At 44.5% G+C, this 14,702-nt stretch overlaps 1 protein-coding gene across 3 annotated transcripts in view; it reads right to left on the bottom strand.

Annotated features, from left to right (window-relative positions):
* LOC119383925 (uncharacterized) overlaps positions 1-14,702 on the bottom strand; it is a 73,759-nt gene that overhangs the window by 39,282 nt on the left and 19,775 nt on the right. For all 3 annotated transcript variants that reach the window (XM_037652198.2, XM_037652199.2, XM_037652200.2), the window contains exons 6-7: positions 7,411-7,658; positions 3,406-3,463 (exon numbers count right to left, since the gene is read on the bottom strand). In XM_037652198.2, the coding sequence (XP_037508126.1) occupies positions 3,406-3,463; positions 7,411-7,658 (306 nt within the window). The remainder of the gene's footprint in view (positions 1-3,405; positions 3,464-7,410; positions 7,659-14,702) is intronic.

Genomic DNA, 14,702 nt, shown 5'->3' with positions numbered 1-14,702 from the left:
GGTCATAATTACATATCCGCAATGGAGCCCAATATGTCGAAACTGCACAATCCAAAAATTGGCTTCCTAAAATCACGTTGTTTGGGGGTGAGAGGGTGTAGGCCCTACCAAGTCGCTCCTGCAAGCTCTCTAAACAGACGCGGAAACAGGGACAGCTGCTCAGAGAGCCCCATCAGAAACTACAGCAAGCACTCGTCGCCTAGGCTGAAAGAGTCACTCTTCAATAAAGCTGTCACCAACACCGATGCCACCAGCACCCATTTCAGCAAGCCGCAACAGGCGAAGTCGCCTCCGGCGGTGGGGGAGCCTGATACCACAAAAGACCGTTTCGCACTTGTGATCACTTAGGAACGCACCCTGACACGCTGGAGAGGTGGCTGAAAGCGCGATAAAGATAGCTATCTTCTAGTCACTTCCGCCGCGACTATGGGAACTGCTTTTAGAAGTGCCGTCGCTTTGAGAACTGAACGCACGTGAAGCATTGCAAAGCCTCTGTTCCAAGGCGGTATCCGCGCGGGGGGTCACGAAGTAATGGCTTGCCGCCCGAAAAAAAACTAGGCGAGCTGCACTGGCCTTGAGAGACATTGACTTGCGTCGACAGAGGCTGACAACACTGCCTCCGCGAGTCTACCGTCTGCGGCGTCGCGCGCTTTACCACATGGACCATTCTGTGCTTGGGGGGAAACCATCGCCGCTCTTTCTGTAGGCGACCGACAGCGCGCCTTTGCTTGTCTTGGCACAAAAACGAAAATGAAACAAAAGCCGTCATACCCCCTTGGAAACACGCATAAACTCATTTTCGACAAAAATAAAAGGTAACAAGACACCCGTGTCCTGCATTGTATCGCGATACAAGCGATACATCGTAAAAGTATTTCACTACTGAGATACAAATACAGTCAACTGCCGATTTTTCGGACTCCCTAGGGACCGCGAAATCGTCCGAAAAATCGGGCAGTCCGAAAAAACAAATTCATGCTTTTTTATTCCGCTTAAGTGGTCAAATCGCCACAGCCACGTCCGAAATAGCTTTAATGCCTCCCAGTACAATTATCAGGCATTTCAGTGCGCGCCCAGGCTCTCGCAAATACATTCGGTACCTGCCGCGAACCCTGCTTAACTACGTACGTGCCAACCGCCACTTTTACATCTCGTGATGAGCGCCGCTGATAACAGCAAAGCGCGGAATAGATTACGGCTATCTCGCATGAAGCGTTTCTAAACGATGACGCGGAACACAAAGACTGTGGCGGAGGAGCGGACGACTCGTCCGGCATTCCCCGATGCGTGTGCGCATATGCGCACACACATCGCCGCTGATACGCAGCATTTGCTGCCGTATCAAGCCGATCGTTTCTAGTTGTGTGCAGTACATCGCCAACTAAACTGACACCGTCACTTTACTGTTGCTGTATCGTACGCACGCATTTATCATGAAAGGGTTCGTGATGCGCACTTAGTTCTTGACCGCACACGGGCGCGGCAATGGCGAGCTGGTTTCGTCCGCGAAGGCAACGCGTCTATGCGGCGCACTTAGCGGTCTCGCACAAAGAGGCAGCAGGAATGGCGGCGCGGCGCATTTGGGCTCTCGCCTATTAAATGCGTGCAGTACGCATGCAACTGCGCTAGGCCACGTGCACTACCGAGCAGTTAACTGAAGATGCTTATCGTAAGGGTTGTCAGCGATTAAGTCGTACCGGCGCGTTTGCCAGCTGCCGCCATCACGCCTCCGTGCATTTCCGCTGCTTATCCGTAACATCGCCGCACGGCGCCGCGATAGCGGCCCCTTTGAATTTCTGGTCTGCTTCACCCCATAACGCTCCGGCATTGCGGCAAAGCTGACTTTCGGACTCTGCTACTGTCTCAAACAGATCGACTCGCAATAGCGCTGATTCGAACCTACGAGATGATAGACGCGGCAGAGGTGGGGGCTTCAAATAATGCCTTGCGGACCTGCAATTCGGGCAGAAAGTCCGAAAAATCGGACACCGAAGAGTTTCAGCGTCCGAAATTTAGGACGTTCTTATACATTGACGTCTATGGGGCTGGTGACGGTGCCGCGATAGTGTCCGAATTTTCGAGCATGTCCGGAAAATCGGGCGTCCGAAAAATCGGCAGTTGACTGTACATTTTTCAGATGTATCTCGATACAGAAATACAGATACTCAAAAGTATCTCTGAAATACTATCGCGATACTCTTGTATCGCGATACTGCCCAGCCCTGCTGTGTACTATAAGGTACAACCTAACAAAGCCAACAGATAGTGAAGCCAAGGAAAGAATAGGCGGCATTATTTGTGGTTTTTTAATTGAAGGGTAGTAATTATGACATAATGGGGAATGAAGTAATGTGGACAAAAATACCAGCTAGCCGCCGGTTGGGACCGAACCTACCCTGTTTGAATAACGCATTCAATGCTCTCAAAACTGAGCTATTGAAGCAACCGTTACTCCATCCGCTTTATGGGACATTTCTGCACGTGTAATCGCGGAAATGTTAGCCAGTGCCACTTGTAGCCCTGGCGGCAAATGTGGAGCACCCTTTATTGCCAGATGGCATCAGGTAGCAGGCAATGTTTCGCGAGTGCCTGTATGTTGAAAATAAGGTAGTAGATTTCAAAGTATTTCTGCAGTTCTTTAATCTTTTTTTCTCTTTATAATACCTTTTCAAACATCACTGGGTTTTGGCATTTGGATACATTAGAATACATATGCTGTCCTTGTTCATCTACGACTTATATTCATAAGTCTCTCAAGCAGGCGGTAACCAAATCACATTATGCCACAAAACGACCAAACCTAAGGAGCAGCCAGCCTTTCCTCTGCCGATGCTTGTTGAGCGTGCTAGAAATAGTTGCTACTTGATGTGTTACTTATGCATTGTGTTTACTAACTTTGATTAAAATACTTATGCGAATGGTTTGTATGCAGGTCAAGCAAATATTTATGTGTGTTTCACTAACTACATTATTTACATTATACCTAACCTGCTTTTGTTCCCAAGATATTGCAATTGTTTTATATAATTTAATTTCTAAAAAAAGTCCCATTGCTCTCTGTCTTAGTATCATAATCGTGAATTTATTCTAATTCTGACACTTTGAGCAAATGTGGCATCAGTGAATAGCATGCAGATGGGAACGCAATATAGTGACCTTGTTAACGTGACGCACTTCAGCAGAATAGTACAAAGCCTCTGGTGCGTGGTGGATTGTTGCTCGAGGACCATCAAGCAAACACTTGTAATAATAACTGTTGGGGTTTTACGTCCCGAAACCACGTCGTGGACAGGATTCAATCTCTCAACCTTCGGGTCAGCAGCCGTGCAGCATAACCGCTAAACCATCGAGGTGGGTCAAAGAGTTATCAACAAAGTACAAAAAACAAAAAAGTTATGCACTCACGCTTGGCTGCTGCTGCTGGCTTCTTCAGCATGACTGGCCTCAACAGCCTTGTCCAAATCTGGGACAGTGATGGGCAGACGTGAATTCTACGGTGTACCACTTATGCCACTAATAACACTGAACGGAAAAGCCTACTCTACATTTCATTGTATTCCTTCACATTTCTGTATTTCCTGCATTGCGATATTTCCAATGAATCGCTCACCCCTGCCTCAATTCTAGCATACAGATGGGCATCATTCCCTTAAATAAAATATATAAGTATAACCAGCATGTTCTGCCAGTACTGACATGGAAGTCAAAAACACCCGGTTTAGCAAAAAAGCTAAACAATGCGCTACAAATAACAACATTAAAATTTAAAATTACGAGCAATTAGAGAGGCAGGGTAATGGAAGTACAGATTAGAGAGTGAGTGTAGGCCAGTGGCATAGCGAGGGGGTGTTTTTATTTATTTATTTATTTATTTATTTATTTATTTATTTATTTAAACATACTGCGGACCAACATTCTGGTCCAAGCAGGAGTGGCAAAAGAAAACATCAAGTGAATGGTTACAGCAAAAACAAGAATACATGACTTTGTTGCAAACAAAAGAACACTATCATTCTTACGATAAAAGAGGCATCACGTCTGTGCAACAACAAGATTACAACATATGGGAACGCTAGACACCAACAAGATAATTTTCCAGTGAAGTAGCAAAAAAAAAAAAAAGAAAAGACGAACATGAGAACGCTAAAAGAGGCATCACGTCTGTGAAACAACATTATGACATTTTGGGACGCTAGACACCAAAAAGATAATTTTCCAGTGACGTAACAAAATTTTCAGCGGTAAAAATCTCCTGAGGCAGTGAATTCCAATCTGTGACTGTTCTAGGAAAGTAACTATGTTTGTAGGCATTAGTTCGTGCAAATATGGGCGCCAATGATCGGTCATGCTTACGACGGGTTGTCCTAGCAGTAGCTGGTTGGACACAACATGGTACATTTATTGTAATTTTTCCTGACATAATTTTATGTAAAAACGTTAAACGGCTCAACTTTCTTCTTGTTTCTAACAAAGGAATCTTGTGTAACTGCATTAGTGAACTAGGCGAGTCGAGTCTTCTATACTTGTTAAAAATAAATCTGATCGCCTTACGTTGCACTTTTTCAAGAAGCATAATGTCCTTTTTTGTAAAAGGATCCCATATGACTGCAGCATATTCGAGCTTAGATAAAATGAAAGTTTTATATGCCAAAAGCTTTACGCTTGAGGGAGCATGTTTTAATTTTCTTTTTAAAAACCATAATTTACGGATCGCTTTTGTGCAAATGTCTGTTATGTGTGGTGTCCAAGTAAGGTTGCAGCTGAGAGTAATGCCTAAATATTTATATTTATCTACTTGTAACACTGGACAGTCATGAAGAATATAGGAGAAGATGACCGGCTGTTTCTTCCTCGTAATGCGTAGCAGAACAGTTTTCTCGGAATTCAGCACCATATCCCACCTACTACACCAATCATCTATTGCCATTAGCGCTGTCTGTAAAATGTTTTGATCAGCCGTAGAGGATATATTTTTGAACAAAATACAGTCGTCTGCAAATAATCTAATGCCTACATCCTGGGGTACAACATCGACCAAGTCATTCACATAGATTAGAAATAATAGTGGACCCAGGACACTTCCTTGGGGAACACCAGAACTGACATGGAGCACCGCTGACTCAGAGTTTTTATTGCAACAAACTGCACACGATTAGAAAGGTAAGCAGCTATCCACTGGATAATGAACCTTGGTAGCCCTATTTGCTGCAGTTTGTACAACAACTTCCCATGAGGCACTTTATCAAATGCCTTGCTGAAATCTAAGAACAGTACATCGACTTGTCCTGCAAGATCCAAAACGCATGAAAAATCATGAACGGTTGTGATAAGCTGTGTAATCATGGATAATCCTTTACGGAAACCATGTTGATGGCATGTGAGGATTTTTTTGTTTGCTAAAAAATTGTTTATATATTTAGCTACTACATGTTCAAGCAGTTTACAGCAGGAACAGGTAATAGAAACTGGCCTGTAGTTCGAAACCAGTAACCGGTCACCTTTTTTGTGTATAGGTACAACCCTTGCTTTAAGCCAATCAGTCGGAACCTTACCAGTAGTAATAGACTGGCTGAAGAGGTTAGCTAATGGTTGTGATAACTGCTCAGCGTAACGTCTAAGAAAAGCATTCGGAATTCCATCAGGCCCTACAGATTTTTTATTGCTCAAATTAAGCAGCATGTTCATTATACCCTCACACGTTATTACTAAATCACACTCCGAGTCAGTAAAGTGTCCAGTAGGCCCTTCCCCATCGGACTCAGAGAAAACCGACTGAAAATAATTATTAAATGTATCACAGATAGCCCTGGGTTCTGTTATAAGCGGTTCAAACTTCTCCCCAAAATTTTAACTTTTTTGTGTGTGTATTATATGTGCACACATATAAACACAAGCAAGAACATACAGAAACCGGGTTTACTCATTGTCATTGTACATCCTTGATCGTGGAAGAAGACTGAGTTTGACACTCTTGCACTGTACCTGATGCACACAACTAACGTCTCTGCAATGTTGTGTGCCTGGCTTTCTGTCATGCCCTCTCCTTCTGTTTATCTTTCTTGCTAGTGCCTTTGTGAAGTTCTTTTTGTGTGTGTGTACTTTGGACTATGTAAGTGCATCTGAATTCAGGCTGCTGCATACACACAGTAAGGGGTAAAAATACGATCGATGCACAAGAAATTCACTCGTCAGCCAGTCAAACTATGCCAATGTGTCGCACAACACGACGGGCCTCAATAAATCTCTCAAAATATTGGAATTTTCTTGTTTGTTTGTTTTTTTTGGTAAGGGTATATGCGAGTTGATTTCTATTGAAATTCATGTTTACTAATGCCGGAAATGTTTCGCTTGCTGTTAGGGGCTGAAAAATCGCACAGTGTGCCTGCTGCCATGCTTGTGAAAACGCTGCATTGTCGGTATTATCGGGTGGGGCAACGAACAGCTTTCGGAGTTCTGCAGCAGAAAAGGTCCAATGGACCTCTTCCAAGTCTGAACAGCGCCTCCAGTGGAGGTCGCCAAAATCGAAACTGCTTCTCCACGACCTCCAGTGTTGTGTGCTGTGCACTGGTAGACAATATCGGGGGCCTGGATTCACACTTCTTTTTTTTTTCGAATAATTTGCAAGCTTGCGATGCTAGGTCTCGCTCGGTTCAATCCTGTCGCCGCACTGTGACCACCAAAAACATGGCACGCATCTCGTCACCGCCATCGCACATTCGCAGACTGCCCACCCCGAAAAGGTCCACAGATGACAAGGCCCATTCAAACACTGTGAAGCACGTTTCCAGGTAAAGGTCACAGTTGGATAAGCTGTAGTTGCTGGGAAACTGCAACGGTAGCATACAAAGCAGGTAGTGATGTCACTACACTTAAAGAGCGTTTGAAGAAGTTATCAGCATCGTTTCAATGTTTTGGTACAGAGCTTTTATTTGTATTTCTGTCAATCTTTAATGTGTACCTATATCTAAGCACACAGGTCTCTAGTATTACGGCTCCATCGAAGTGCAGCTTCTGTGGCTGAGATTCAATCCCACGACCATGTCATATATTTTAGTACTTTCAAACAAGCATCACATCATCCGTGAGACATTAGTGCAGTACATTGCGACAGCTCTATTGATGAAAGCGTAAGTGACAGCGATGTTGACAATGAGTTCAATTCTTTAAGCAAACAGGATAGCAATAACAGTGAGCTCGAATGCTAAAAATGTGGTGATGAGACAGTTGCTAGCTACCATAAATGGTAATTTTAGACTTAGTTTCGTATCTTGAGTAAGTTACTGAATTGTTTCATTGCATAAAGGAATTAACTCAACATGGTTCCATCAATACGATAGAAGTAAGCCCCTGTAGGGGGTCGGGACAGAATAAAACTACTCAAAGAATGTCACCTAAAGGACTGTGTCTAACCTTTCTTGATTTCAGTGGCAGCGCCACCATTTTGCAGAGGACCCGTAGAGCCCAAAGCCTTGGCCGTAACTGGCACCTTGAAGTCTCGCAGAAGTTCAGGCTCAACAAATGTCTCATCCAGGTCGATCCGCTTACTCTGCGTCGACAACAGCGAGTCATCCACACGAGTCTGTGACAGTTCCTTTTTCACTGATATGCTGGATGACCTGGTTGCTGGCACCGTACTGCGGTTGACCGACAGAAAGTACCTGTAAGACAGTGAACAAGAAGCATCAGGTAGCACCGGATAGTGTCCAGAAGAGCATTCTGACATGCTACTGTTCACCTCTTCGTGCTTGCAAAATGAGTGGCACAAACTGGGACATACTCATACAGGCGCCACCATCATCCCGTCTTTTTTGTTATGTTTGGAGTGTTGACATGGAAGAATTATAATAATTGTTGGGGTTTAACATCCCAAAACGATATCATTATGAGAGATGCCATAGTGGAGGGCGCCGGAAGTTTCGACCACCTGGAGTTAACATGCACATAAATCTAAGTACACGGACCTCAAGCATGTTCGCCTCCATCGAAAATGGGGCCGCTGCGGCCGGCATTCGATCCAGCAACCTTCAAGTTAGCAGTCGAGCACTATGGCCCCTAGACCACTGTGGCAGGGTTGACATGTAAAAAGGAGTTCATTTCGAAAGATAAAACGTCCACTCACAGAAAAAAAATTTGGACATACAAAGGTGCAATGTCCAGCACCTGTTCATGTTCGTTTTTATGTGAGTTGATGTCTTCTTTTGAAGTGTGCTGCTTCTTCCATCTTCTAGCTCTCCGCCTAAGTTTCTATTGTTTATGTCCTGATTTGCAACTCTGATTAGAGCTAGATTTCAACATACCTGCAACACTTTTTGCAGGTGTTTTGCAGGTGTTTTGCAGCTGCAAGGGGCCCTGCAGCACTTTTTCAGCATGGTCAGAAAACGATCGGTAGTCGAGGCTGCCGAGAACACGCGAGCCAAACATTATAGTGCAGCACGCAGCCTGGGACTCGCAAGAAATTCTCAACGTCAGCTAAATATCACTTCCTCTTCTCTCGAGAAATGATGGTATTTACTCAAAATGACTGCGTCATTGACTCAAGTTCCACGCCATTTTCTGATTTGAACATGGCACGCTCAGTAGTTACTGTAGCCGCCGAGAGAGGCCACCACTTGCTCGCGCGCGCGATTGCACTGAAAGTACATTGCGCGTTCGAAGCAAAGAAAAAGAAAAGAAAAAGTGCTCAAGGTTACGAGGCACGCGTGACGCACCTTCTTCCCTCGTGCCATCCCTCCCTGCTTAGCTTCCAGCGCTTTCGTCAGCACGAGAGAAGAGAGAAAGCAATTACAGCGTGCGACAAATCTTTGTAACTCCGCTCGTAGTGGACGGATTATAAAAATTTTTGAGGAGGTCGATTCATGAGGCAATAAGCTCCTTTAGGGAAGCCATTACATGGCTACTTAGAAAAGTGTTGCAGGGCCCCTGTAAAACCATGCGCAACACGAAAGACCAGACCTTCAAAAGATGACGCATGCAGCACACTGTGCGTTGCCTCTTTAGGTCCTCGTCCTCTGTACCGTACGTGGTTTTAATTGCTCATAACCACCAGGCCCAAGCCCCCCCTTGCACATTTTGCCAATTAGCCCAACAACAAGTATCCTTCAGCTGATATCCCAGGCTTACAAACCGTAACAATGCACAAGCAAGCCTCAGAGCACCCTGAATATTTGAACAGCTTTTTCTACAGCCAGGTTCACTTTTATTTCTACTCTGTCCTGACACGTCATGATGTCACGACACAAGATGGTCAGGTGGAAGCAGGACATTCCGACATTTCAACGCTTCATTCAACTCACTGAATCGTCTGCTATGGGATTAAATCAGCGTTCGCAAGGAGCAGCAGCATAAGAGGTGTCCAAGCAAGATGAGACAAGTGCTAAATACATAACATTCTGCGGCTGTGTGACAACCTTCAATCAAACACCATGTAAACAAACTCCTACCATTAACCCTTTCAAACGCCACCTATGAAGAACTGTCTGTAAGTGCGTCAAACCGAAACAATGTTATTTCAAGGCACTCGATATTATATTGCAACAAAAATAATGCCGTAATACGTTAATTTACGTGTGTTACAATCACCCTTCCTGATTACTTTGTAATTAAATATCTATTTATTCAGAAGTCATTCACGCTCTGTTTTTGCATAAATAGAATTAATCTCAGGCTAGAAATATAGTGCAAATTCATTTTCGGTCCAGTCCATGTTGAGCAAAGAAAAATTATACTTTTGACGTGAGTCGCGGGAAGCTGCACGTTGAACGACTCGTCGAACATGGTAGTGCTTTCAGCAAAGCGATTGTACGCAACAGTGCGCTGCAAAATGAAGTTAAATGAAGACAAATTTATAATGCAGAATGTTCAATTCATCCAAAGCTCAATGTATCTTGCTCTTTTTTAGCCCCTAGTCGATAGAAATAGCAAGAACAAGTGGTGTACACAATTGTGTACATAGCGTCTCAAATCATTAATGTAAATGGTATTAAGAACCCAGACACAGCGCATTACCAAATATAATGGAGTAAATCTAGAAGGCTCTATGCCAACATCAGTATGCAACAAATGTATGCCTCTAGTGAATAATGGATATTTTTGTGTCACGTGTAACTTCGTTATAAAGTCTTTGTGAAGTCTGCCCGGTCAAACAAAAAAAAAAGGACTCTTATGCACGTTGCATATATGCTTCTAATGCCATCCACAACAGACATCCGCCTCCAACTACGAGGCTTGAATAGAAAAACAAATGCTTTTTATTTACATGGTGCATCATGGTTATGACTACCGTAAAATTCCGAGCACACACCCCCTCCAATTTCACTGCTAATTTCAAGTTTCTAAGCCATTCTTGGAAAGTGTCGCCACCCCCCCCCCTCCTGCTCCACACCCCAATCACGCACTGCATCCATGCAACACTGGCTTGCTTGAATCGCATCCAAATAATTTTGTTTAGCAACCCAATCTCTTAATAAGCGTCTGAACTTTTGTAAAAATTTGATTTTTTTTGCCGCATAACGATAGAACTTTGAACTTGGCACAAGACACCCATGATGATTTTGTGGGTCCCACGAGCAAAAGCATGGCCTTTGAGATCTGTATTCCAAAAGTGTACCTGTCACAGCGTACTTAGCAAAAATAAGGCCTCGGATATCTAAGTTTGTTGCTTAGAGCTGTAGGATTTGCTCATCGTCGGGGATGCTTCTATGCCATGCTTCCCGCGGTCTGATCACGTTGCCATTGTGATTCTAGTGTTTGTGAATCATCGTTGTAATGTGCCGCGCCACGAACGAGAGCGAGGTGATGTCTGAGAAAGCCCACATGCACTCCATATTTTTCCTGCGGGTAAACTTTCCTGCAGCTAGCTTTAATTTAGGTGCCGTTCTGGACAAGCGCCTCCCTTCACTTTGCCAGTAATTTTGACTTGTTGGGGAAGGGTGGGAGGGAACGGGGATTGCTCAGAATTTCAAGGTATAATGAAACAAGAGAACAGTTCACCAGATGTACATAGAGTGTTCTGTTCATCAAAAGAGGGAAATGCAGTACTATAACCACACACACCGTTTTAAAGGTACGTAAACATGCCAAGACTGGGCAGACACTAAGTTGCTTTGCTTAACCTTTTCAGGTTCAGTGATTCCAATAGGTGACATTCATAATGCTTGGTGCTCCGGCAACACCGGGCGCATCTGCCAGTTTCTGTTGGGCGGTGTCGTGGAATCATCTGCCAGCGTCTCCATAATAAGAAACCACAGAGTGGCTGCGCCGCAGTCGTTGGCAAAGCTTTCAGACCAAGAAAATGCACCTGTTTCTCTTGTCATCCAGCGCCGAACGGTCAGCAGACCTTGCTGTGCTGCCACAAATTGACGAGAACCCAATATCGGAGCTCTGCGTGCTTAAAAACTTATCCGGACGGCAGCTACAAGAGGTGCACTGCTTCGCAAAGCCGAACCGGCCTAACTGCTGTTCTCTAGTGGCGTGCACTTCCGATCTGAGGTAGGTGTCCAAGAATAGTGTTCGTACCAGAGATGTGAATGTCAAACTTCGAAGATAACCTTGAACTCCAATACATCTCCATTGTATTTCCCACTCATAAACACTCGTCAGATTATCGAGACCACGTTGTCTCTGTGCGACATGTGCAGCGCTGTGCTGCTTTCCTCGGCTCATTTCTTCAGCCACAGGTATCTCTACACCCTCCACAGTTGCATGTGTCGAAGTTTTTTCGAAATAAACAACGCATGGACATGTACATGAGTAGTGCGTCGCAAACCAAACAAAAATACCGATCGCGTGTTTCAACTGCATACAAAGAGAGCGGCCGAAGTGTAATCCTCTTTTACTGCAGACTGGTTGTTTATAATGCCTGTTGTGGGCGTAATTTATTGTGCGGAGTTAGTAAATTGTCATTCTGGTTTTCTTGAACGCTATTCGCCGCGAGATCGGGCTACAGGTGGCAGCACCGTCGCTGCACTAGTGTGGATAGGCTGTTGTCGGCGCGTATACAACAGCACTTCGTTGTGAGCGATTTGACCTGATTTCCGGCAAGCAATATGCGTTGACTGCAGCTTTCAGGTAATGTGTGCACTCTTCATTCCCGAATTAACGCACGAAGTGCACCGAACGTTACTATTACTTGTGAGAGAAGCGCATTCTGCCAACAAACAGGTTGCTCGCCTTCGGCAACAGTCGGCGCTTTCGCAACGAATGACGTTTTCTTGTTGTTGTTTTTTTGTACATGTTTAGCTTGTGTTCCACCTAGTACTCACTGCTGTAGTGCGACTGAATTAACTATTTACTTCTTGTTCATCTGGATACCAACCAACAAAGAGAAAGCTCATATTCCTGCACGATGAGTTCAAATAGCAGTATGTGCACTGCGTGCTCAAATATTCATCCGCATTTCATATTCAGTTCTCCATGAAATGTAGGACAGTTGATGGGTTTACTGAGGAAAGCCAGACAGCGCTTTAGCGCTACGGAGACTAACACGCACACGCTTGTTTTTATTCCAGTAACAGTACACAAAGGTACATGTACAGCACGGAACCTTCTTCGATTGATTACTTGCACGACAGTAATGGAACAGCGGCCCGGTTATTTCCCGGGACCAAAGTAAGTTTTTTCATGCGAATAATGTCCGCTGCCTTCCGTCAATCTACTATAACAACGCAACACAAGCGCCTAAGATAATGTAAAGGAAAAAAGATGCGACTTCGCGTGAAATTACTACGACATAAATGTAAAGTGCGCCGTTTGGATTAATTTTGACCATCAAGACTCTTTATTTTAATCTAAGTACACGGGTGTCTTTGTATACATTTCGCCACAAGTTATAATTGCGCAAGGCAACTCAGTTTTGCGATTTCCGTCATTCCATTTTCTGTTCTGTTTTGGGGACAATTTACGTACCGAAGTGTCGGACGTGACTTGACAGAAATATTTCTCTGCAGTGGGACCAGGACTGTATACAATTAAAACTAGTCAAATAACCTATAAACGACAGTCCTGAAGTTATACACATAACCACAACGCGCAAGGGCATGAGAGCCCTTTTTCTTTTTACCACCGAGCCGCTAAAAGGCTATATTCACATGAGATTTAATACTTCTCATCTTTAGGACAACGCCAAGTGCACTTTGCAATGCGCTTGGACCACAGAGTGGCACGTACACTGATATGAATCTCGTGAACGGAGGGTACAACGACCACACACAGCACTCTCGACAGGTGCACTCAATGATCTTATTACAGTACATATACAGCCGATCAAGGCCAAATGCTTCTTTACATCGTGTTAGGCATACATACTAGCGGTTAAAGTTGCACTGACGCAACGGAACAAACCGCCTTTTGAGAATCTGCGTGACGTACGCGCACATGCAAACACAACGGGGCTAGCAGACGACGCATGGAGCAATCCACATTAGGCGCGGTTCAGCCAGAAGCTGCCAGGCGGCGACTCCGCTCGATCTCATGGCCAATACGTGTGCATTCATTAACGTATCTTTTTAAAATATTGCGCTCCTTGCCTTCGCATGCCATGGAGGCTTGCATAACTGCGCGCTATTGCGAACAGCATGAGAGCGCCCATGATCAGCGGAAAGGTGAGTGCGATGATCGACCAAACAAACAGCTCCATCTACTGTACGGCTTCGTAACTCTTAGCTCCATGTTCGCAGTGCACGCTGACCAAAGAAAGCAAAAGAAAAATAAAAGGGGAGGGATAAGGGGGTGTAAAGCGAAAGGCAGACGTGGCATGCGGACTATGTACTTCAGTGCACACTGCCTTGCGAAGTTTGCAAAGGGATGCCTGTTGGAATCTTCCGATCAAGTCTCATGTGGCGGCACTGATTTACCGCAGACACGTGCAGCAGCGTCTGCGGCACTGCCTACACATGTTTATATACGTAAATTATTGCTTTCGTCAATCTGCAACACCGACAAGCTAATGTTGATCAATCATACTCTCTCGCGCATGTGTGACAGCAGACTCTTAAAATGCTTATATCGTAATATATTGTTCTGCAAGCCTAGCTTATGTTGCAGGCAAGCAACTAAATTGCACGGAGAAATAAGAACTGGGGTTGAAGAACACTTTTGTCCATGCCGGTCATTTCAATACCAAGGCACAGTGCAGATCTTGTTGATGAAACAAGTTAACGTCGGTACATTCTTTTTCTTCGTTCAGGTGACTGATAAATTTGATTAAAAATAGTGTTATCTTGTTCCCAGCATTCTCAGCGCTCCCTCATTGCCCGAACAGCGCACGAAGCATTGGAAAGTCATTGCAGAACGAAGATAAAAAACCTGTAGCTAGCACCTGAGCGGCTGCGATATGTGACTGCTTTTGTTTTCGCACCCAACAAAACATGGCAGATTTAGCTTATGGGATTGTCGACAGAGGGCGCTGTACATTTTGAATATCCCCAACTGGAATCGATTTTCTAGGTCGGTCAGCAACCACTTAGCAAAAAGAAAGCGTTCCTCAAAAACTCACATTTAGATTGCACTTTACATATGGTGCCAAACTGATACCCACAACAAAGCGACGTCACGTGTGAACGAAGAAATTAGAGAAGAAGCGATCACGCTGTTCCTGCATTCCGCTGAGGCAGGTTCTTTCACCGTGCAGGGATAGGGTATTTATCTTAGCTCTGTGTCAAAAATTTGAATTTCGGCTGTTGAGCATTATGCTATTCCATCTAAAT

Source organism: Rhipicephalus sanguineus, chromosome 2, assembly GCF_013339695.2.
Source record: "Rhipicephalus sanguineus isolate Rsan-2018 chromosome 2, BIME_Rsan_1.4, whole genome shotgun sequence".
Taxonomy (NCBI): domain Eukaryota; kingdom Metazoa; phylum Arthropoda; class Arachnida; order Ixodida; family Ixodidae; genus Rhipicephalus; species Rhipicephalus sanguineus.
This window is presented reverse-complemented; position numbering and strand designations above follow the sequence as displayed.